General features: G+C 34.4%; 6 protein-coding genes across 6 annotated transcripts; 2 read left to right on the top strand and 4 right to left on the bottom strand.

The window, feature by feature from the left end:
- Nucleotides 1-106: 106 nt before the first annotated feature.
- LOC120261999 lies at nucleotides 107-1048 on the bottom strand. Its single transcript, XM_039270036.1, has 3 exons — nucleotides 762-1048; nucleotides 525-649; nucleotides 107-426 (listed from the first exon to the last, which is right to left on the bottom strand). The coding sequence occupies exons 1-3, from the start codon at nucleotides 954-956 to the stop codon at nucleotides 321-323; spliced, it is 426 nt and encodes a 141-aa protein (XP_039125970.1). The 5' UTR covers nucleotides 957-1048; the 3' UTR covers nucleotides 107-320.
- A 3095-nt stretch (nucleotides 1049-4143) lies between these two features.
- LOC120262399 (F-box only protein 13-like) lies at nucleotides 4144-7318 on the top strand. Its single transcript, XM_039270500.1, has 2 exons — nucleotides 4144-4557; nucleotides 5789-7318. The coding sequence occupies exons 1-2, from the start codon at nucleotides 4531-4533 to the stop codon at nucleotides 6986-6988; spliced, it is 1227 nt and encodes a 408-aa protein (XP_039126434.1). The 5' UTR covers nucleotides 4144-4530; the 3' UTR covers nucleotides 6989-7318.
- Nucleotides 7319-7731: 413 nt separating this feature from the next.
- Nucleotides 7732-9935, bottom strand: LOC120260985. The gene is made up of 5 exons (XM_039268618.1): nucleotides 9532-9935; nucleotides 9090-9447; nucleotides 8530-9007; nucleotides 8366-8447; nucleotides 7732-8297 (listed from the first exon to the last, which is right to left on the bottom strand). Exons 1-5 carry the CDS (start codon nucleotides 9562-9564, stop codon nucleotides 8073-8075), a joined length of 1176 nt encoding a protein of 391 aa, XP_039124552.1. The 5' UTR covers nucleotides 9565-9935; the 3' UTR covers nucleotides 7732-8072.
- Nucleotides 9936-10144: 209 nt separating this feature from the next.
- On the bottom strand, nucleotides 10145-14258 carry LOC120260986 (DNA repair protein RAD51 homolog). The gene is made up of 9 exons (XM_039268619.1): nucleotides 14094-14258; nucleotides 12173-12317; nucleotides 11966-12076; nucleotides 11768-11859; nucleotides 11395-11489; nucleotides 11192-11305; nucleotides 10882-11011; nucleotides 10589-10710; nucleotides 10145-10498 (listed from the first exon to the last, which is right to left on the bottom strand). The coding sequence occupies exons 1-9, from the start codon at nucleotides 14187-14189 to the stop codon at nucleotides 10375-10377; spliced, it is 1029 nt and encodes a 342-aa protein (XP_039124553.1). The 5' UTR covers nucleotides 14190-14258; the 3' UTR covers nucleotides 10145-10374.
- Nucleotides 14259-14622: 364 nt separating this feature from the next.
- On the top strand, nucleotides 14623-18917 carry LOC120260987 (proteasome subunit alpha type-5). Its single transcript, XM_039268620.1, has 9 exons — nucleotides 14623-14776; nucleotides 14885-14966; nucleotides 15046-15126; nucleotides 16010-16123; nucleotides 16196-16297; nucleotides 16917-16975; nucleotides 18208-18310; nucleotides 18492-18557; nucleotides 18652-18917. The coding sequence occupies exons 1-9, from the start codon at nucleotides 14763-14765 to the stop codon at nucleotides 18742-18744; spliced, it is 714 nt and encodes a 237-aa protein (XP_039124554.1). The 5' UTR covers nucleotides 14623-14762; the 3' UTR covers nucleotides 18745-18917.
- A 790-nt stretch (nucleotides 18918-19707) lies between these two features.
- Nucleotides 19708-20238, bottom strand: LOC120260235 (putative invertase inhibitor). The gene has a single exon (XM_039267677.1). It carries the CDS (start codon nucleotides 20236-20238, stop codon nucleotides 19708-19710), a length of 531 nt encoding a protein of 176 aa, XP_039123611.1.
- Nucleotides 20239-23387: the final 3149 nt, after the last annotated feature.

The following is a 23387-nucleotide window of genomic DNA, read 5'->3' on the forward strand; positions in this document are numbered from 1 at the left end:
TTATTGGCTTTCTTTCACTGCATCACATTATTTTTTAATAAGTTTTCTTCTTCAGAGCCATCAATGACATGAATCTCATATCTTCTCATGATCATCCATCAAGATATATCATTGAACTTTGAGAATAATTATTGAACACAAAAACAACACAAAACAAAATTAAAATCTTAATAAAAAAAATAAACAACTTAATTAGAAATTAATGATCAAACAAGAAAACTGGTTTAATTCTTCACAACAAGAACTCAAAATCAATTTCCAATATATATGATCAAATTAAGCCATGCATATGCATGTATGATCATGTGATAATTGGTCTTCTACTTCTGGTCTTGAACAGCAACTCCATTGACAAAGTTATCAAAGTTAGAATCCTCAATGATTTGAAGCCAACATTGATGAAGAAAATCAAAGCTTTTAACTTCTCTAAACCCACAAAAACAAACCAAAAAAGTCATTAATTAGACATGAATGTATGCATGCATGCAGAAAAACTAATTAGTAATTCATATGTGCTTAATTACCTTCCGTAACAACTAGTCTGTAGATCCTTTTGGCTAAATCTTGGACCTTCATCATGTCCTTCACATACAATTTCTCCCTTCTCATCTTTATAACAAACTATTCCTTCTTCTTGATCTTCATAAACCTGAAAGCAAAAACAGAATATATAATCATATATATATATATATATACATAGAATTAAGAACATATATAAAGTATGGAATAATATTTAATGGAAGAGGAGAAAAATGGCAAACTTTGATGGAAATTGAAGACTTGGTTGAGAGAAGACTTGTGTGTTTGCTTTGTTGTTTGCCATGATCTTTGTGAAGCATAAGAACAGTGGACAAGGTCTTGTTAGTCTTTGTTGGATTAATGATCATCATCAAGGTTGGTGAAGATGAAGAAGAACATGTGTTCATGGCCATTGATGGGTGGAGAAGAAGAAGCATAGGTAGAGCTTGAAGATGATCAAAATGATCTCATGAGGAATGAGAACTTTGAGTCATTCTTAATTAACTTAATTCTGATTCAATGCAAACTATTGGCTAATGGTCTATTCCATCATTTCATAGTTTTTATCATCCTTGGATTATTATACTATTCTCTCTATCCTTATCTTCTAATCCAAACCTTTGTTTATTGGAATTCCTTGTGGCCATAAACCTCCACCACCTTTTAATAATCTTGTTATTGTTGGTGCTTAACTAATATCCATGTATTTTTTTTATTATATATATATATATATATATATATATATATATTCCTTTCTGTGGTGTTTAAGTTGCCAAATCATGTTTCCTTTTATTAATTATCTAGTTTATAAACATATATATTCTAATTTTTTTAACACACTAATTCATACAATTTATTAAAAAATTAATTTATAGACGTACATGATCATGAATGTTCTAATATAAATATTTATTTTATGTTGATAAAAAAAAAAAAATTGTTCCACATAAATGCTCTACCACATCATGGCCATGTTGATAAGTCATTTTCAATATATTGTCACAATGATGCATCCCATATTATTTCACATCTAATGTTGAATTATCATTAAAGCAATATATATATATATGAATGAAGCCTAATCTTCTTTTTAAGGTGGTCACTGACCTAAAAGAATGTATGCCTAACATGGTGAATAATATAATCAAGGAACCAAAAAAAAAAAAGACTTCATGAATGAACTATTTGACCTTGTGTTGCCTTGCACATGAGTGTTTGTCCAAAAGCTTTCTCTAAAGTAGCCTTAATTTGCTCTCTTTATCTTGGGAAACTTGAAAGCCATCTTAACTCAAATAATATTTTACATACATCAACTATTTATAGCATTCTCATTTTTTTTAATAAACCTTTTTTCCTTGTATTATATTCACATAATAGAAAATAAACAACAATGCATGTGATGAACTAGTTCAACATTAATATCTTATTTTAAAAAGAAACAAGAAGATAATTAGCAAAAGCAAGATAAAGGCACTAAAAACAAAAAGAAAATAGATTGGACATGAATGATAAAAAATCACTGAAGTTAATGTTTGCACTGAATTTAAGCACTAATGAGGGAACACAATAGAACATAACTAGAGCCTTTTTCTCCCCAACATTTCTTATCATCTTCCCATTCTGACTTGCTCTAAAGTTGAAAAATAATAAAGTGACAATGAGAGAGAAAAAAAAAATACTGTGATTTTTGTCTCAATGTTTGTTTGTTTGTTTTGTTTGTTTTTCTCACCACCTTTTACTTTTATAAATTTAAGGTCAGCCACATATATATCTCTTTAGTCTCTATTAACTGTATATTGTTGCTCCTTTTCACATGCTTAAATAGCCAAACGAGGTACTTCATTTCAAGCTTTTTTTTTGGTCATGCTATTGTTTATTTGTTCTTTGTTACTAATTTTTGCTGGCATATATGCTCTTTATGGTCATGTTCAAGTTAATCAAATTAGCATATAAATAAATATTGGCTAATCATTCAAAAGAAGATTAAGTTGGCAAGGGATTACTCTATTCATAAAATATATAGTAAATTTAATGCATTGATTAATTCATTAACTTTAAACAAAATGGAAGAAAAAAGATATATTGAGTAGATATGGCATTTTGTTTTGTTTCCATTATTTAAATTTAGAACTTGATTCTTATTGGATTAAAGCAAAATATGATGATTAGAAAGATGCATGGAATTAATTACTCACCTTTAATTCTTTTCAATTATTTTGAACAAAAATTCTTGATGAGACAATGTTTTACCAAAAAATAAATTTGTTCTCCTCCCACTTCCTTTGAATCCTTCCAAATAAGGCATTTAAATTTTAAATGATGTGAGTTAGGTTTACATGTTCTGTCAAAAGGAAATTGTACATGTGATGTTAACATATAATTATTAATAAAAATCACTATTATATATATATATATATAACTAACATTATCAAGATGGATTAAAAGATAATTATATATGATAACATTGATAAATTCTTTTTATTATAGATATTAAGATATTTATTTTCATTAATGTTGTAAATGTCGCCTATACAAGATATTAATGGCTGGGCTCCTTACCCACGTTGCCAAATAAATAAAAGAGAAATATTCGGAGATTTGTTACTATTTTCTCTTTATTAGAGATTCAAAATTCATGTCAGTTTCATCTATAAAATCTTTAATTAAAAAATGGGTAAATTTGTTAGAATATGTTTTTTTATTTGTAATGTCATTATACTGTGTTTATCAAATAAGCATTTAATTTGTGTTTAAAAAAAACACTTTTGCTGCAGGACATAAGCTTTTATAAGGATTGGTTGTAATGTACTTGACTACTAACAAACGAGTTTTCAAGATAAAAAACAAAAATTATTTATTTTATAAAATTAAAAATATATAAGAGATTGTTAAAAGACATACCAATAAATTGATGCACCAGTGATTTAACAATCTTTAAATATACAGTGAGAGAGTCATTACTCATTAGAGCTTCTCACTTGCTCCTAAGTTTTTCAATATTTCACTTTCCTTAATTTTTTTTTTTTTTTTGACAAAAGCGACAAGCACCGCTCTATAACGAGGTGTCAAATGATAAACAGGTGCGGAAGTACATCAGTTATGATGGTTTAATGATTCTTTAAAAATTTATTAATTAAGCTAGACATCATATGGGGTAATTAAATTCCTACCATATGCACGCTTAGAAAATATTTTAGGAACCAAACCAAGTTAATCAATTCCTCTGCCTTGCGACCCTGGAGGCTAGAGGGAGGGAAACGACATCCTCCCACAAAGGACATATAAATAATAAATAAACAGTACCACTATAGTGTTTTTACAGTATCTTCAGTATATGCACAGGACTGTAACAATATTGTTGACCCAGAGATTCAACATTAGGTCAGCCCATTCACTATCCAAATAACTTATCACTCTCCCAAGTAAATAAAAGCACACTGCTCACTATCCTTAACTTTTAGTTTTTTTAAAATAATAATAATAGTAAATAAATAAATAAATAAGTTAATTAAAAACAAAATAAACCATTAGTTAAACACACGCACACTGCTCACGCACATTCTTCTCTCCATAAAGCTCTAATGGCAATCAAAGCTCACATGGGCATCCTTCTCCTCCATCTATCCCTCTTTTTATATATATCTCTCTCTTCCACTAAAAAGGTTCAAGCTTTAAGCTTTCTTTCACAAACAAACAATGCTCCTCTCATTCTTCTATCTCTATGGTAAAACTTGAAGTTTTGCACACAGAAAACACGCTCACATTCTTCTTTCTATCTCTCTAGTGCTTTATTCATCTTCTTTCTACCCACAAAGGTTCACATGCTTCACTCTCTATAAAACTCCAAGCTTTTCCTATCAAGCAACACTTACTTCCTTCCACTTCTCTTCTCTGACCTCAACCAAAACAAAAAGCCAGCTCCTTTGTGAAGTTATCTTCTTCTTTGCCTCCATCTATTATTACCATTGCACAAGCAGGATCCACTTCCTCTTGTATTTCCCTGCTGCCTCCATGATCCGAAGACACCAATCTGTTCAGGTTTACCCTTTCTTTCCTTGTAAAGAAGATGCCTTTTTTAGATGAAATGATTCATCTTTTATATTGTTTGTTTGTTTGTTTGTTTGAAGTGTTGGTTTTGGGATCTGGCTTCCTGTTTTTGCAGTTTTATGGAGAATTAAATTTTGAGAATATTGTCTTTGAGCATGCAATTAACTGTTGATTTTTTTTTTCGCCTGGAATTTGCAATTTGCAGCATCTAAGATTTTGTGGTAGGTGCCAACTGCTAAGTTTTCTTTCTTTATCCGATGATCTTTTGAGCTTGTGCTTGTACTATGTGATTTGATTGTTTTGCTGAAATCACTGAGATAAATTCCATGGAATGGTATAGAGATCATGGAAGATGATGCAACTGCTACTGGGCTATGAGTTTGTGATGCTCAGCTAAAAAGCTTGATGAGTATGTTGAGATGGACTATTTTATTGTCACTTCCAATATCCATTTTAAATGTTTTTAGCAACATTATATCTATCCACTGTATGAGTTAGTGTCTTCTTTGAATAATCTGTAAGGATGGAAATAGACTAGGAATGGCTTTTGCATTATTTTCCTTGTTTGAGAAGAGCATTGAGCTTTCTTGTTCTATCATTTGCAAATTCATGGAGGTTTCTTCTTTTCTTCAAGCAATTGCCTCTTCCCCTTGAAAAGGATATTTAAAAGATGAGGTTCCATTTTGCCATCTTTTGTAAATTCAGAAGGGTATCCATAAAACTGCTATTCATATTTCTCTTTTACTTTCTAAACTTTGTTTCCTTTGGTGCTCCTTTCATTGAAGTTCTTTTCCCTCATTCCACTGTATTATATATATATATAATAAGATTAAAAAAGAAGAAGATGAAGGAGAAGCTATTTTTGCATATTTACATGAACAAGTATAATGTTTGAGTTCTTATTCTTCTATTGATGTGAATTTTGGAAATAATCTATTTGCTTTTGCAAAAATTGAACCAGTTATCTTGGAATGTCTTTAGTTCACAGTAAAGCAGATTCTTTGTTTCTTTGTTCTCCTTTCTCCTCCTTTGTCTCTTTTAATTTTTTTTTCCTTTTGAAAAGCTTTTGTTTTTTCTGAAAGCTTTAAGAGTAACCTGCATGGCTGGTTTAATCTAAGATCTCATTTTCTCTTCGTTTCTACATGAGCTCAAATCATTCCTCTGATCTGCATCCCTCTTACTAATTATTACTTCTTTTTCCTGATCTTCGAGTATTGAACAGATGGAGCAAAACAAGAAAAGAAAAGCGGTAAATGAGGCTGAAATGATGTCTGTGTTCTCCTTAGATGAATTGAATGAAGACTTGCTTGAGAAGGTCCTAGCATGGCTTCCGGCTGCGAGCTTTTGCCGACTCCGTTTGGTGTGCAAAAGATGGAACTCTGTTGCAACCTCTGCAACATTTAAGATTGCATGCTCACAGATACCATGCAGAGATCCATGGTTTCTCATGGTTGGCCAAGAACTCAACCAGTCTATTGTTTTTGATACAAGTGAATGGAAATGGAGAAGTATCAGTCATCGAAACCTCTTATATCGAAACACTGTCCCAGTTGCATCATCTGGTGGTTTAATTTGCTTCCAAACGATCTCCAGTGACTTCGTAATCGGTAATCCATTGACCGGGGCCTGTCGTGAGCTTCCTTCAGCGGCCCCTACCAGCAGTGCTCAAACACTCCATGCTGTTGCCATGAATTCATCCCCCAAAGCTCAGTCTTCCTATAGAATCATACTAGTCTATAGTGAGTTAGCAAAGCTTACTCTCAAAGTATATGATGCATCAACCGGCTTTTGGGAAAATGAGATGATGCTACATCGAAAAGCTGAAAGCTCAACAATGTCTGGCATGGCTGGCAATGAAACCATTTACTTTCTTAGCAAAGCAGGAGATGTTGTGGCAGCCAGCATACAGAGGTGCTCATCAAAGCAATACTCATCAGTACTAATAATCGAGAATGGAGAAGAAGTGGTTTATTTCCTCAGCCATACTGGTTCTGTGATAGCTTGTAATGTTACTCAGAAGTACTTCTTCGAGTACCCGAGATTGTTGCCAGTTTATTCTGAGTACTCCATTGATGTGGTTGATTGCAAGGGAGAAATGCTGGTCGTCGTCTTGTCGGAGTTTTTAGAAAGTGCGAGTTTAAGAGTGTGGAGGTTCTGCAAGGAAGATCGAGCATGGCGACAAATTGCTGCAATGCCGCCATGGATGTCTCATGAATTCTATGGAAAGAAGGCTGACATTAACTGTGTGGGTTGTGGAGATAACATCTTCATATGCATTAATTCGAGCAAATTCAGCAGCTGTGTCATGTGTGATGTTGTGATCAATGAGTGGATTGAACTTCCCAAGTGTTTTGTGAACCGGAGACCGATTGAGTTCGTATCTGCCTTCTCCTTTGAGCCAAGAATGGAGGTTTCTGTATGAGTTAATGTCTTCATTCAAGCACTTCACTTGTTTGCTGTCAATTGGAATCATTTGAAGCTTTTCAGCGGTGATGAATTGAGTGCTGAAAAAACAGCAAAAAAAGAAAAAAAAGTAAAAAAAAAAAACACAATTGAGGTGAGTCATCACTGATGAATTTTTCGAACCTTTGCTATTGTTTGAAAGTAAATTGATCACTTTTCTGTCTTTTTTGTGGATGGTTAGCAAATGCTAGCCAAAAGTGATTAAAGATTAGGACCAGTTTCTTTTTCATCTTTGGTTGAGTATTTGGACAAAGTTGTGGTAATAAAAGCATATTTGTTAGTTGCTTTCTTTAGTTTGTAAAACAACTTTTGTCCAAGAAAAAGAATGTCTATGTTACTGTTTGCATGCATGCTATCTTCAAAAACCTGAATAAATATTTGCAGTTAAATAATGTATATGCTGGAAACAAACAAGCACAGTGCTCAAGAATCTATTAATTATATGAGATTATCATCTTTGTTTATCAGAAGGCATGGTGTTTGTTTCTTGGAAACATCAGTTCAGTGCTCATTTTGTCAAAGACAGATCTGAATTCAGCATTACATTAACCAAAAAGCCAAGAAAAAAAAAAGTAACACGTATAGATTAACTTTCAGATATAAATTAAACATAATACAAGACTATGTTCTTATGTTTGATCAGCCCAAAGAATTGTGATGCTTGGCATTTGATTTATAATTATTATAAACTATTGAGTCACATGCCAAGAAAGGCATTCACTTGAAGACATCTTTGCACTGCCAAAAGGAAATACTTGCTTACTACTTCTTGAACTTTGCAATAATAATTTCTGAGTTCACTGTCTCTATCTCTCTCCAAGTCAGTCAAAGAAACACATAAATTTAGAAGATAGAAGACAACAAACTTGTTCTTCTTCCCCCCCTTGAACTCTGCAAAGTATTGTATTTAAAGTTGAATACAGGACACTAAACAAGATTGAGGAATCAAATTGACTTTTCTTCATCTTTTTTTTTTACTGCAATTTGAGTCCTGGAAAATTACATAGGGGAGGAGAGACAAAAAGGAAGACTTTTGTTTGCTTTTAGAGATTGTTATTGCAAGGGAAACATCCACAAGATGTGTGATCAGCGAAATGAGAAGAGCTTTGTTGAATTTTCATCCTCTGTGCTTGCCCAGCAGTTTTCAGTAACTGCTGTGAATGCTGCACCTGAGCAGCTGCTCTCCATTCCTCAGCCTTCCTTTGAACAATAGCCATCCTTTTCATCAACTTCTCCTCTAAATTTGATCTCATCTTCTGTATTTTCACCTGCAAAACACATCTAATCAATCAAAACATACACTCAAAGGACATTCACATTCTGCAGCAATGTACACCTCCAGTTTTCTGGATTGAGCTTCTGCTTTTGCATTCTGGAGGTTCACCCAAGCTTGAATCCTTGCCTCCTCTCTCTGATACCTGAAGAAAAAAAAAAAGAACAAATTTTGATATGTTTCTTCTGCTTCTCAGTTCAATCTGAGATATATTTCATTATACACACCTGCTGCAGCTCTTTGCTTTCTCTTCTTCTTCCCAAGCAGATGCTCTACATTCAGTAATGCTCTTCCTGCCAGCACTTATCTCAAAATGTCTTAGACTCTTTGATATCTCCTCTTCTTCTTCCTCCCTTGAGCTCCAATTTGAAACCAGTGAATCATACTGAGCACTCAGCTCGAGCTTAGCAAAATGACAATCCTGAAGCTCTGAGATATCAATGGCAGCAGTGTTAGAGGCCACCAGAGGGCCAGACCTGTTGGCTGGAGTGTTGTGCCTTGCTGGAGATGGACTCTTGATAGGAGTATTGCATCTAGATGCAATGGAGCTCCCAATAGGAGTCATTTCAGTGCCAATATCTCTATGTTGAACCTCTGCAGCCACTTCAGTTGCAGCATCTTTCATGGACTCACAGTATGACGAGTTTCTGAAAACAAATCCTTCTTTCATGGGCTCCAAATGCCTCACATTGTCCGTAAACTTATCTGCATGGAAAAAGATCATAGTTTGCGAACAAGAAAAAGAGAACAAAAAGTTGCTTTACCTTTTGCCTTTTTAGTTACCAACCTTTGAGAAATACTTCTGGTGGTACTGAGTTCATCTTCTCAACATGAGCAGGGGATTCATGGCAAGAAGTGCTGTTGAGCCACTTCTCAGCATCATCCCACTTGGAAGGAATGCTCTTTCTAGGGGGATTCCCTGGACTGAATCTAAACAAAGGCCTGCCAGGAGTTGAAGGTGCTTCTACTTTCTTCCTCTGAGCTAAGATGTCCTTGCTGTTCTTGTTGTTGTTCATAGGGAATGCCTTCACAAACTCTGATGTCTCCTTGAGGTTTAGCTTGCAAAGAGGATCAGGAAAGGCCTCTGCAAATGGGTTTTCCTTGTTGTTACAGTACAAGCTTGCATTATCCTCTAATGGTGATTCCTGAAGAGAAAGAACCAGTCTTTAAAATCCAAATGAAACACAAGACAAGTAAAAGAGAAATCTTTTTTTTTTTTGTGTCATTACCCTTGCTATATACTTTGATGTTTTGAAATCCATGCTGCTGCTGGTGATCTTAGAGAGAATGCTTCTTCTTCTTCTTCTTCTTCTTCTTCTCTCTCTCTCTCTCTCTCTCTCTCTCTCTGAGGACTTTTTCACAGTGAAAGTGACAGAGTTGGCAGGAGGAGCAGGACAACGTGTGAAGAGAGAGAGAGAGACAAATGACTTTGCTTTGACTGTCACAACACTGTCACAGTAGTAGCATTCTTTTTCTGGAAGGGCTTGAGAGCACCTTTCGGATGTTCACTGGAGAAAAGTAGTTAAGATGAGTAGAAGAACAACAAGAAGAGTTAGATGTTATATAAAGAAGGAAAAAAGCTTGTCGATAATGAGAGATCTTAAAGAGTAGTGTGCTTTATGCGTTTATGAGGTTCAAATTTGCAGGAAGCTTCTTGTTTTGCAGCTCAGTCTCTCTTCTTTCTAGGTTTCTCACCTTCATTTTTTATTCCCTTCTTCTGTCCGCCGGGAATTTCATGTTTCCATAATTAAAATAATCTGTGTATTTCATTGCAAGTGAAATATGTGCATAAACTGAGAACTGAATTGAACAAGGCATATAGCTACAGAATTTGACAGCTTCTAAACAAATTTGAACATTTAAAATGTAAGCCAAGGAATATCTTAGAAAAGATTCTGAATATGTTTTTCTCAGGCAGATTAGATACATTGAGAGATACAAAATTCACAGGTTTGTATGCATAGATATTCATCGTCGTCCTCCATGTCATGGAGTCGATAATCGTTATAGATATTCAGACAAGCGATATTGAAGAGTATGTCTGGACATTGGTTGGTGATGAATGTTTTGAGTCAATCCTTTACATCAGTAACACCTTCAGGTGAAATCTGAAACCGTGCTTCAGCTTCCGCGAGACACGGAGAGCTTATTACTTTACAGATACGCTCCTCACCCCTTCCTTTGCGCAATGCGAGCCTGGAAACAAAACATACTCCAAAAATTAAAGAATAATATCGACAGAAAAAGGAATCTAAGTAAAATCACTAGCTGCATCTAATGAAGGACCTTGTGGTAGAAGCATGTGCCATGATGTTTCCACCGATCGGTTTGATTTGTGGGCCGGCAAAGATTGCAGACCCATCGACTTGTGCAACAACTTGATTGGTGATCACTACAGCAACCCCGAACTACACATACAGCATTGCAATCAAACAGATAATTTAGCATAAACAAGTCTTTTATTAACTCGTCCTTGATGGTTTCAGATCAACAGAGCGAAGATTTCGAATTCATGAAATAACATGGTACATTGTTCACTAGATGAAAATAATTCATAAACGTTGAGTAAACCGATTCACCTCATCTGCCATCTTTTGAAGGCTCCTCAAAAACTTTGCAAGATGCATTTGCCTGGCTGACAATTCTCCCCTCCCAGAGAAATCTGTCCTGTAGAGAGCTGTAGCACTATCTACTATCATAAGAGCAAACCTGTAAAATACTAAACATAAGCATGGTACATTCTACTGAGGCAAAAAAATTCCAATAAGAAGATCAATAGTTGATGAGATTGTTATACACATCAAAGCCAAATAAAAAAAAAATAAAAAAAAATCAAATCATCAGAGCATAAAAGCCAAACAAAAGCTAAAACATGCAGATAGAACATGCCTGGTCTCGACCATCATAGACGCTGCTTCCAACAGAAGCCTCGATTGATGATCAGTGTTATATGCCCTAGCATATGCCACATTCTCTAGAACATCTTCACCATTCAAACCATACCTGTAAACATTGAGCTATTCCTCATGTTAGAGATCAAATTTTTCCAAATAAAATGATATCACAGGTTCACAATTACAATAGTATAGCACCTCTCTGCTATCTGCAGAAGTCTTTGTGGTCTGAAAGTACCTTCCGCATCAATATACATAGCTTTTCCTTCACCACCTCCTTGATCCAGAGGAAGCTAACAAAGAAAATCAAATAATAGCACCATTCTTAAGAGTATTTGCATGCATCATAAAAGCAAGAAACATCACAAAAAACAGTCGGCATGGGATACACGTAAGACTATCCTAATCACTTCAGCATGCAAGATCTTGGACCCATTTCATATGTTTCTTTTTTAACCAGGATGAAACCACCAAGCAGGATATCATGCTAAAAAAAGGGTCAAAATACATGTCATGTGGTCAAACACCATAAAGTTATATAATGAAATGATATTCAGAAAAGAAATCTTACTTGACACGTGACACAAAGAGTGTGGCATAGTTGAGTCTTTCCAGAACGGAACTCACCATATATCTCAGTAATGGATCCAGTTTCGATCCCTCCTGTCCAGAGCAAACAACAATTATTTACATTAACCAATCAAGAACCAATACATCCACCAAGGAAAAGGATCTCATTGCCTTCGAAGGTCAACAACTTAAAACTCACCCTCGAGAATCTTATCAAGTTCTTTTGATCCAGAAGTGATTTGGATGATTTCAAGCCTCTGTGCATGAAGTTGGCTTGCACTGGTAAAGCCCAAAGGGACAAGCTTTGACGCTGTAGATTAAAAATCTATGAGTCATGTTGAAGTTTATATATGATTATGATGACTTTAAGTATAATCATGAGCACTAAAAAAAGAACACAGAGTGCCTGCTTCAATGATCTTATCAACTTTTGCTTCACTAATTCCTTTAATTTGCAATAAATCTTTTCTTGGTGAGTAGGCAACAGATTCCACAGTGCAGAGACCAGCATCTTTGAGTTTCTTCACATCAACAGCAGCTATACCAGAAGCCTAAAGTAACATGGTAAATATATTAACTATAAGCATCAACAATAGCTGAGAACTTAAATGTAACCAACCAATCTGACTGCTACATGACAGTGATGTTAATATCCACTCATACATTGGGAAAACTAATAAGATCTTAAAAAAAATCAAGGAATTGAAAAAAAAATTCACATAGTCAATTGTAATTATCATCAGTTAGTAATGTTTAAATTTGTATTCATGGCGAACAATATCTTGTAATAGCTCACAAAGAGAAACATTTTATTAGAACTAACTTCCTTGGCAACAAGAAGGTCAAGCATCAGATCAAATTGCATCCAATCATCTAATACATAAATGAAAAGGAATTAATTCATTGTGAAGACAAAAAAAAATAATAATAATAATTAAAGATCAGTAAACAAGATTGAAAGATCTTGTAACAGCTCACAGATTTTTTTTTTTGTCTTGGCATACAGTGAACAGATGGACTGCCAAAGTATTACTGGTTAGATAAGAATGACAGAAATCTAAAGTAAACAAAAACTCTGGTAACTCAATCCAACAGAGAACTAGTTTTTCTAGAATTACAGCAAAAATGGACAAGAAAACTAAAGAAATTATGGAAACCAAAATCAACCAAATGCAAAGAATTACATAAATAAAAGAATGGAGACCAATATCCAAAACAAAATTTCCTCTCTTTATGAAAAAAATTAAAAAGGAAAAAAGACAACAACTTGAAACATCATGTGGATATATACAGGCAAACTGAGAGAAACACAACAACAATTGATGGAATACACATAAAATTACAAGAAAGATGCAACGATGTGAAGATCTAAGATATAAGAACAAGATTTGGGTTTCCAATTCATATCAAGAATTGGTCTTGATGAAATTACAGAAATATGCACAAGAAAAGTCATGAGAAATTACTGAAACCATGATCATCCGACTGCAAAGAGTAACATTTGCTCTCTTTTACCAAACACAGAGAAAGACAGCCACCTTGAAACCTCAGGTGGATACATACAGGCAAACTAGAAAGATGGCCTACAGAAATTGATGGACTCCACAAATAAATTTCAAGAAAGGGGCAATGTTGTGAAGGTCTAACATACAAGAAACGAGATTAAGGTTTCCAACTCATACCAAGAACTAGTTTTGCTAGAATTACTGAAAAAAAAATGAACAAGAAAACTCACAAGAAATCCCTGAAAACAAGGCCATCCAAATGAAAAGAGAAGCTTAATTAAAACAAGGGAGACTATATCCAAATCAACAAATTCATCTTTAATAAAAAAACAGAGGAAGATAAAAACTTGACTTAATCTATTACGAGCCATAAGCCAAGTCGATTATATGCGCGTAAGAAAGACACCCAACAGCAATAGCGATAGATGGGCACATGCAAACACCCAAGAAAGATGCGATTTTGATAAGGATTAACAAATAAGAACAAGAGCTTTCGATTCAAATCAAGAACTAGTTTTGCCATAACTAAAGAAAAAAAGAAGAAACTCACTAGATATTATGCAAACCAAGATCATCAAAATGCAAAGAGCAACACAAATCACATCTGCTGTCTCTTTTTATCAAAAAACAGAAAAAGATAAGAACTTTATCTGATACATTACAAACCAAAAGTCAAATGCATGCAGACACTCAAAACAAGAAAGCTACCAGATAGCAAGAGATGGACTCCACGGCTAAAAAATCCAAGAAAGAGGCGATCTTGAGACTGTCTAACAAACAAGCACTGAAATTAGGTTTTCCTATTCAAAAACCAGATTCGACCTGAAGCTGCTCCACAGGGAATGGCCCATGCTGCATGCCATCAACGTTTTCCTGATCCTCAACCATCTTCTGGTGCTTCTGCTGCTGCGCCGCCATGGCTACCCAAGCTCCGACGAGAGAGAGAGAGATGACGCGAAGGTTTGAAGTTTTAAGTGATAGAATGAGAGCGCCAAAATTTCCAGCCCGCCAGATCTAGGGTTTGGGTTGGGCTTTTTTCATATATGGCCTTACAAAGTAGAAAATTTCGTACAACACCTAACTTTTATTGTTTTTCTTTGTTTTAAAAATTTATGGACATGTTACTTTTTTGTTTCGCTTCAAAAACAATATATGATTATTCTATAAATTATTTTATATTTATATATCCAATCAACAGTAATTATATATAAAATTCTTTTAAACATATATACACAAAAAAATGATTTCCAATTTTGACAGGGCTACATGTGAAAAACTTCCCCGTTCTATCACGTGATAAGCACGGGGGGAGAGAGAAGATCCATTTACAATGACGAAAACACCCTCGACCTTATTCACAAATCTCCAGATCAACCCCACTGCTTGTCTTGCTTCGCAAGCAGCAGCAGCAGCAGCCTAGGGCCTCAAAACCAAGCGAAGAAGACCTCCGAGATTTATCTCTCCCAGAGCTCCATCCTCTAGGGTTTCAAGATGTTTCTCACCAGGTGAGCTCCTTCTCCATCTCCATCTCCATTTCTTCTCGATTTGAGGTTTCTCTTGTTGATCTACTTCTTTTATCCTCTCTTTGATGTGTGTTTTTTTTTTTTTCATAGAACGGAGTATGATCGGGGAGTGAACACTTTCTCCCCGGAAGGGAGGTTGTTCCAGGTTGAGTATGCCATCGAGGCGATTAAGGTCCTGTTTTGATCCTCCTCGATCTATTTCTCGCTGGTTTTGTTTGGTTTTTTGCTGAGATTTTGTTTGCCTTGATCAGTTGGGCTCGACTGCGATCGCGTTGAAGACGAAGGAAGGCGTTGTGCTTGCTGTCGAGAAGAGGGTTACTTCTCCTCTTCTGGTTTGGTTCTCTGCCTCCATTTGATTCTCTTAAATCCTGTTATTGTTGTTTAGGATCTGTTGATTTTTTTATGATCCGCCTTCCATCGTGCAATGCATATGATTTTTGTTAGCTGATTGTAGACGGATCTTGAAGGAATTGGGTAATGGGATGTGATTGGATTTTGCTGTGAATGTGGCATTTGATTGAGAACTTCTGCATAATTAGGGTTTAGCCTGCTTTTTTGCTCAAACCTTTTTAGGTATAACACTTGTTTAAGGAGAAGAAAGCGTGAATCCATGATCGATTTCTTTTGTGGAGCATATAAATGAGAAAGAGGCTTGATCAAGATATCTTGTTTCTAATAGCCCTAATTTGTAGCTTTTGCTATCTTCTATTTATGGTACAAAGTTTATGCAAAGTGATTTTAAGTTTTACAGTGTTTGAATCACATGCTTGTAACCTTTGGAGCAATATGATTATGAGTGTAAAGCTTGGCATTTTTGAGTGATACATTCCATAACTTCTGGATTGAGAAAATTAAAGAAGAATTAGGCAAAGCATAGGGGCTGTGGTAGTTAGGACTAAGAAATGGAAACCAACTACAGTGAAATGTCCTTTTGGGATGATGGTTTAAGAATTTGAGTTGGACATTGACCAAGTATTGATAGAGATGACTCCTTGTGATAAATCATTGCTTCCAAATATTGACCTTGCATGAATATGGAAGGTTTATGAGCATTCCCATGAAATGTGGTAAGTTTTGTACTCAAAGCTCTAAGAGATAATTTTCTATGGACAAACAGTGAGGTTTCTTGGCCTGTGTCAGACTGAACTTCTAAACGTGTTCTCAAATGGTTACCACAATAAATTTACATTTATTTTTACTTTTGCTCTAATTTAGGAGCCAAGCAGTGTGGAGAAAATTATGGAAATTGATGAGCACATTGGTTGTGCAATGAGTGGATTGATTGCTGATGCACGGACCCTTGTTGAGCATGCCCGTGTGGAAACTCAGGTGATTTCACGTCTGTGATCATGTAAATTCTGTAGCTTGTATATATTACTGATTTATTTGTATTTTCATCAGAATCACAGGTTTTCATATGGTGAACCAATGTCTGTTGAGTCAACTACACAAGCTATATGCGATCTGGCTCTTCGATTTGGTGAAGGCGATGAGGAATCCATGGTTAGCTATATGGCATTTTAAAATATGGTCTACTTCATATGAATATTTGACTCAAAGAAATGTCCCTCCTAGGCACGCATAGATCTCTTTGACATGAGTCATTAATTATTTTCCATGATTTATTACTTATTTCTTATTGCTTACTGCATATTGCTTTGATGCTGATTATTAACTTCTCATGCATATGAGCTGAAATACATACTTGTTGTGAGTTGTAAGTTGTATAACAAGCCTTGATCATTAAGAAATCATGCCTCAGCATTCTTTGTGTTCTATCACAAACAGTGCCCAACCAAATTATAAAATCCCAACGTCCTGTTTTCTCACACACATCTGGACATTAAAAAGAGTGCAAAAACTATGTGTTAATTGTGTTTATCATATATCAGAATCAGGTATTTTCGGTATGTTTGCCTTAGCCAATGATTTGTGGTAGAGTACCAGGAGCTTTAGATCAGTCCCTTCCAACCCTAGACGGTTATGTGGACTGTCATGTGGACTGTCATGATTCTCTTCATTTTCTTCACTGTGAACATTTTACATGAATGCTAAGAAATATGCTTTAGTACATATATGTACCCGTGTGATGTGCTTGCTGATGTGTTTTATTTTTGTGCAGTCACGGCCATTTGGTGTCTCTCTTCTAATTGCTGGTCATGATGAAAATGGACCGTCCTTGTAAGTGTTCTCCTCTCTAACTGACTTTATTTACTTCTTTTTTGTGATTATTACTCCGGGCATCACATCCTTTTATATATTGTTGGTTTTGTGCTTTTAATTGTGTGTGAAAATTATGAACTTTAAGTTGCATTATGGATGCAACTATCTTTGGTATCATGCCATGGATTAACATTGACTTGCAAAATCACAAAGAATATTTCAGCCCGTGGTTTGTTCTCCTTGCATGCTTAAGGGAGATATTAACAAGTTTGCAAATATATCTTTTTGTTCTTTGGGAGATAGAAGATCAGTGTGAATGACAAGATTATCTGCAAGCTACTAGGTATTTGAAGTAATAATTTTGTTTCTGGGTTTATAGCGATGGCCATTTAGGTGTGCTACTTGGAGTGGAATGCCTTTGCTTTTGTAGATCATATGTCATTTATAGGAATCCAACAGTCAGAAGGACCAATTACTTGCAAATTGCGTGTAGGAATAATAGCATGCCTTTTGAACATAATATCACTCTCTGGACATTTCCTTCTATGATCTTTCCCGTAGCCAGTGATTCTTTTTGTATAGTATACACTATACATAGTTCTTTTCATAGATAAATGGAGCATAAGCTGTTTTTGCATAGCAGGTGAAGGGAAATAATTTTTAAATGTTGAAATGCCTTACATTCAAACTTTGAGACTGACTTTAAGGAGGGTTAGTTGCAAACCATCTGGTAGCTATGTAGGCAAATGTTTGGAGTCCAAGACTTCGTAAAAAGAAAGATGCAAAATGCAAGGATGATGATCAAAAATGAAAATTAAAAATTTTATTGGTTCCTAGCTGGCATCAATTGTTTGTGTTGATGATCCCATGAAATGGAGGATAAAACCAGTGAAAGAGGTGGATTTTCTTGCAGGCTATGAAGCGTTTGGATTATTAATTGCCTTTTTAGAAATGCTCTTTATTCGATTATGGAAGAAGGGATCTAGCTTGATTACCACAGCATAACTTTCTGTAATCTTCAGAAGTCAGGGTGGCCACCTAGATTTATCTTTCACAGCCACCCACCACCAGGCTGTGTCAGCTCGGCATGGCCTAACAATACTATGATGCTATTATTAGATGCCGTTATTAGTGTATTATAGATAACTAATCAGGTGCTAGTTCACTCTTTCCTTGCAAGGGGGAAGTTCTGCATTTACATGGTTTTAGATAATGACTGTTGGTCTGAGTATTATGTTCAATGGGCGCAGGTATCACACAGACCCCTCTGGCACATTCTGGCAATGCAACGCAAAAGCAATAGGTTCTGGTTCTGAAGGAGCTGATAGCTCCCTTCAGGAACAGTACAACAAGGTATCAGCAAGTTGCATTCTCTTCTTAGTAAGCTCATTTGCAATAGAATGGGGAAACAAATGCGTATCTTGTAGTGATCTCCTGGGATTCCGTTTTGAAGCTCGTCCCCAAGGAACACTTTTCAATTCTTTTGATCCTTTTTTTGTTGGGAATAGCTTCTGATGCTGTTAACCTTTTACAGGAAATGACCCTTCAAGAAGCTGAAACAGTTGCCCTTTCCATTCTGAAACAAGTCATGGAAGAGAAGGTATGACTCGGCAATCCAAATCCAAATCCATTTATTCAAGATTAAGGTCAGCTGATTACTACGTGCTAACCAATATGGTTCGCCCCTCATGCAGGTGACGCCAAACAATGTTGATATCGCAAAAGTCGCACCAACTTACCACCTCTATTCTCCTGCAGAGGTTGAAGCGGTCATTAGTCGTCTGTAATTCTGTCAACATTATTCCCTTAAACACTCGTCTGAAATGCTTTTCAATTTGAGGTAATATTTATATGTGATGAATTTCCATTTTGGAGACATCTTAGACTGTTTTGGCAGACACAATGTGGTGGTTCTACACTTCTACTTGAGAGACTAATGATAAAGAGTGATTCTGTTTCATTTTGGATGATTTGGATGAAATCAATTATGTAGTAAGGTCAGTTCATTGTTATGCATGTTGATTGAGGGGCCACCATTGATTCCGTGGTCCTTGCAGGCAAGCACTACAGCAATGCTTCACCCACCCTCCACAGCCTCTTTTATGGCAATCCTTTCATACCTGTGACTTATCTTTTGTGTTCAAATTAACTTACTCAAATTAGATTTTCTTTATGTTGTTTTGTCTTTTTTTTTCTGAGTTGTCTAGTCAAAATAATAACTCCCGAGTTTTCAGAGGAAAATATTAAATAAAAAATAAAAAAGAGAAATGTGATACTCACTATTCAGTGGCAACCAAACACCAATACTATCCTAGAATAGTTTTAGTTAATATTTTCTGAATTTGTATTGGTTGAATTAAATTCAGTCAGCTTCAGCTGATCAAGTTGTAGCCCCAGTAACTATCAAAATGTTAAGTCATGTTTTATTTTGGATTTTTTTTATATATGTTTTTCTTCACGAATATATTAAAAAAAAAAAAGGTATGAAACATTCAAAGCGATTGGGTTTATACCTATTTCTCAATACATGTCTATATAATATTCAATTAATTAACAGCATATATTCAAACGATAAAAAAAACAAATTGTAGCACTCTTGAGGTTTAACTGTTCAAGGAGACTTATTAAGTTATATAAAATTTCATGTCAATATCTGCATGTAAAGACCTCAATTTTATATAAAAAAATCACAAACCCAAAAGCTTTATTCCCTGAGGGTCAAATCATAGCATGAGTATCATCAAGTATCATCAAACAAGAAGCTTGACAATAGCCAAAGAGTTGCTGCAAAGCTTAAAGAAAAGCTCATTCCTTTCAGTCAACGGCGACGACACACCTTCATCCTGAAACCCACCCTCACACGTGTCTGAATTGGTCATCGCCGCCGACACCTTCACGTTGACCGTTTCATAATCACAACTCCCCAGCGCCACCATTGACTCATGGAGCTCATCCACCGCATCCCCATACTGCTCCAAACAATCACTAAGGCACTGCTCCGAGAAATCAGCGGAGCCGTTACGAATGGCGGCGATGACGGCGGAGGTGTTGGCAGCGTATGCGGCGGTGGCGTTGATGGAGATAAAGGCGAGGTCATGGATGGTGGTGTTGGTGTAGTTGGAGATGAGGAAGGTTGCCATGCAGACGTCGGAGTAGGAGGTTTGGTTGCATGTCTTTGAGATTAGATCTTCTTCATCTGATGATGATGATGATGATGATGATGTTATCTTGATGTCTTTGACTTCTTGTTGTTGCTGCTGCATGGGCATGGAGATGATCATGGTTAGAGGATGCATGAGAGTTATGAAGATGATGAAAATAGATGAACTTTTCATGAGGAGACTCATCTTAATTAATTTCTCTCTTACCTCTCACTCAATAGTTTCTATCTTTATATAGACTACTATATGTTACATATATATATATATATATATACATCACTTGAAGGAATTAATGATCTATTTCCTCATTTGGGGAAGAAGTAAACTCTCTTTTGTCTCTCTCTCTCTCTCTCTCTCTCTCTCTCTCTCATCACTTAAGTAATTTCTTTTTATTAACATGGGAAAGTCCATCACTCTTCAGTTTTTTTTTTTATTATATATCAATATATCATGACCAATTCTTTCACTCCTCAGCAACTTTTCAAATGCTCTCCATAGCTACAAGACAGTGAAATGATGAATTATATATATTTATATATTGGTAAGCCTATTTACAAGTTATTACATCATGAGCCTCTTAAACAAATCAAGACTAGTTGTGGATTAAAGAGAATCCAAATGGACATTAGTTCTTAGTTGTGTGTCAAATAATTAATCATTGTCCAACCAGAAAGCAACAACTTTTTTTTGCTTAAAAATTTTTATAAAGAAAACAACAACAATTGGATAATTAAGATAACTAAAAAAATAAATTGTTGTTATAAAGAATAATAAAAATAACAACAACAACAAACTCACAAAATTTTCATATATTTTCTCATGCTTGTGAATGATTTCTCTTTGAAGAACTCCCATAAAGCAATGGAATCCCAACGACTCTTAAGTCTTAACACACAGTTTTGTAATTTAAGTGATTTAAATATTCAGACTTTTAACTTATATGTATGTATATATATATAATATCATTTTAGAGATGAAAGTGTTTGTGCGATTATGCTGTGCATGCGTGTGTTTAGGGTTTACAATTAAAAAATTGTGTACATGCAGGTGTTAGATTTTTTTATATTTTTTTGGTACTAGTACGTCTTATATGGGTTTAGGGGTCTTACACCAAAAAATCTCAATACTTAGTGGCTTAACTCTATATCTATATATAAACCCATTACACTTCTATCATACAACCGATGCTGACTTATATTTTTCAACTCACTCGAACTTGCTGTCGGACTTCTAGACACCGTGAGAGTCTGCTTTACTGGGAACTTGTACACTACTTTGTGTTTTGAGGTCCCTACACATATGGACCTGTACACTACACTACTTGTGTTTCAGAGGTCCTACTCACATGGACTTGTACACCACTTGTGTCTCAGAGATCCTTTTTTTTAATATATATATATATATATATATATATATATATATATATATATTGGGTTCTACTATATTTCTCTGATACCATGTTAGATTTTATATTTTGGTACTAGTGGGCCCTATATTGGCTATATATGGGCTTAAGGATCTTAAACCAAAAAGTCTCAAGACTTAGTGGCTTAACCCCTTATACTTATATATAAATCAATTACACTTCTATCATACAACCGATGTGGTACTATATTTTCAACAGTAAGTTCATCTTTTATTATTTATTTGTACCAATGTAGTACGATTATAGAGACGCTATTTTAACAATGTTTTTTTTATTTAATATTGATATATTAGGAAAAAAATTATAAAAAAAAGTCTAAAATGTTATACATATCTTGAGCATATGAAATATAAATAACCAATGACATCATAATCGTTTTGGAGTGAACATTAAAATGATTTTTCGATTTGATACTATATATATTATTTTTATTGGATTACTTAGGTAAAGAGTAAGTTAATTAGTTTATAACTTTTTCAACATTTTTTTTATAGATAATTAAAAATTTTAAGTATTATTAAAAAAATAAGATTGCAAATAGAAAGTTATAGCTGAGTCAAAGAAAAAACATTTTTTTTATATAACATTTTTCACGGAGAACTCATAGAATTTACGGTAATGTAAACAATACTACTACAATATCACTACAATACTATAAGGCTATGTTTGATTGCCCTTTTTTTCCCTGGAAAAATTTTCTACGAGTCATTTTCCAGCTAAATAGGCTGTTTGTTTGCCAAAATTTTCCGTAAAATTTTTTTCCACAAACTCTGTCATGTGACCCTATTTTCCCTCAAATTAGAAGAAAATTTTTCCTACCTCCACCCTGGGAAAAGTTTTTCAGAGAAAACGTAAGGGGCTATGTGAAAAATAACGTGCGATTGAAATATTTAAAATAACTTTTTAAAAAAAAATTAAAAGAAAAGTTTTTTCTTTTCTTTCAAATTTTTTAAAAAATAGATAAATTATATAATTTGATAATATTTTAAATAAATTTTTCCAGATTAATGAACAGATCCCGCGATATTTTGATGGTAAGATTCAATTCTACTTAAAATAACTTTTCTTTTCAAAATTTAAAAGAAAAGTTTTTTTTTAAAAAAAAAATTAAAAAAAAAAGATAAATTATATAACTTGATAATATTTTAAATAAATTTATCTAAATCAGTGAACAGATCTCGTGGCATTTTGATGGTAAGATTCAATTCCACGTAGCGCTGTTTATAATTTTAATAATTTTTAAAAAAAATTTCATGGAAAATGTGACTTTTTCCAAGGAAAATTAATGCAATCAAACAACAAATTAGGTTTTTTCCATGAAAAATGTTTCATTTTCCGTGAAAAATAAGATCATTCAAACAACAAAATCTGAATTTTCTATGGGAAATTTTTTATTTTCTAGCTAAAAAATAATGCCAATCAAACGACTATTTTTTTTCCCATGTAAAATTTTCAATGGAAAAATATTCCATGGAAAAATTTTCTTTTCCAGTCATTTTCCATGTTGGCAATCAAACACAGCCTAATAGTATTTTGGGTCTAGAGTTTTGACCATATGTCTTTTACCTGTCCATTGCAAGTGACTACTACCAACCATGAACCAGTGGTTATCAAATAATTCTTTCTCAAAGAGAGATTTATATTTTATAAACATGTTCATCCAGTCCAGTGTAAATTAAAAATTTTAAAATATTCTTATATTTTTCAGTTTGCCTATTCAATTTTTTTGAATTTAAATTTTAAATCATTAGAAATGTATAGTGGACAACAACCCATTGGCCACTCTCCGTGTAAACTTTTTAAAAACATTGCATGATAAATAATTAAATGTATTGTGGAAAAT

The sequence above is a fragment of the Dioscorea cayenensis genome, chromosome 5 (genome assembly GCF_009730915.1).
Source record: "Dioscorea cayenensis subsp. rotundata cultivar TDr96_F1 chromosome 5, TDr96_F1_v2_PseudoChromosome.rev07_lg8_w22 25.fasta, whole genome shotgun sequence".
Taxonomy (NCBI): Eukaryota; Viridiplantae; Streptophyta; class Magnoliopsida; order Dioscoreales; family Dioscoreaceae; genus Dioscorea; species Dioscorea cayenensis.

Coding starts and splice junctions, on each gene's coding strand:
- LOC120261999 (XM_039270036.1), bottom strand. CDS start 956: ATGCTTCTTCTTCTCCACCCATCAATGGCCATGAACACATGTTCTTCT. Junction 650..761: donor AGTCTTCAATTTCCATCAAA/GTTTGCCATTTT, acceptor TTTTGCTTTCAG/GTTTATGAAGATCAAGAAGA. Junction 427..524: donor CAGACTAGTTGTTACGGAAG/GTAATTAAGCAC, acceptor TTGTGGGTTTAG/AGAAGTTAAAAGCTTTGATT.
- LOC120262399 (XM_039270500.1), top strand. CDS start 4,531: ATGATCCGAAGACACCAATCTGTTCAG. Junction 4,558..5,788: donor GAAGACACCAATCTGTTCAG/GTTTACCCTTTC, acceptor AGTATTGAACAG/ATGGAGCAAAACAAGAAAAG.
- LOC120260985 (XM_039268618.1), bottom strand. CDS start 9,564: ATGGATTTCAAAACATCAAAGTATATAGCAAGG. Junction 9,448..9,531: donor CATCAAAGTATATAGCAAGG/GTAATGACACAA, acceptor CTTTCTCTTCAG/GAATCACCATTAGAGGATAA. Junction 8,448..8,529: donor AAAGCAAAGAGCTGCAGCAG/GTGTGTATAATG, acceptor TTTTTTCTTCAG/GTATCAGAGAGAGGAGGCAA.
- LOC120260986 (XM_039268619.1), bottom strand. CDS start 14,189: ATGGCGGCGCAGCAGCAGAAGCACCAGAAGATGGTTGAGGATCAGGAA. Junction 11,490..11,767: donor CTCTTTGTGTCACGTGTCAA/GTAAGATTTCTT, acceptor TTTCTTTGTTAG/CTTCCTCTGGATCAAGGAGG. Junction 11,012..11,191: donor TCTATGATGGTCGAGACCAG/GCATGTTCTATC, acceptor AGTATTTTACAG/GTTTGCTCTTATGATAGTAG.
- LOC120260987 (XM_039268620.1), top strand. Junction 16,976..18,207: donor GATGAAAATGGACCGTCCTT/GTAAGTGTTCTC, acceptor CAATGGGCGCAG/GTATCACACAGACCCCTCTG. Junction 18,558..18,651: donor AACAAGTCATGGAAGAGAAG/GTATGACTCGGC, acceptor CCCCTCATGCAG/GTGACGCCAAACAATGTTGA.
- LOC120260235 (XM_039267677.1), bottom strand. CDS start 20,238: ATGATCATCTCCATGCCCATGCAGCAGCAACAACAAGAAGTCAAAGAC.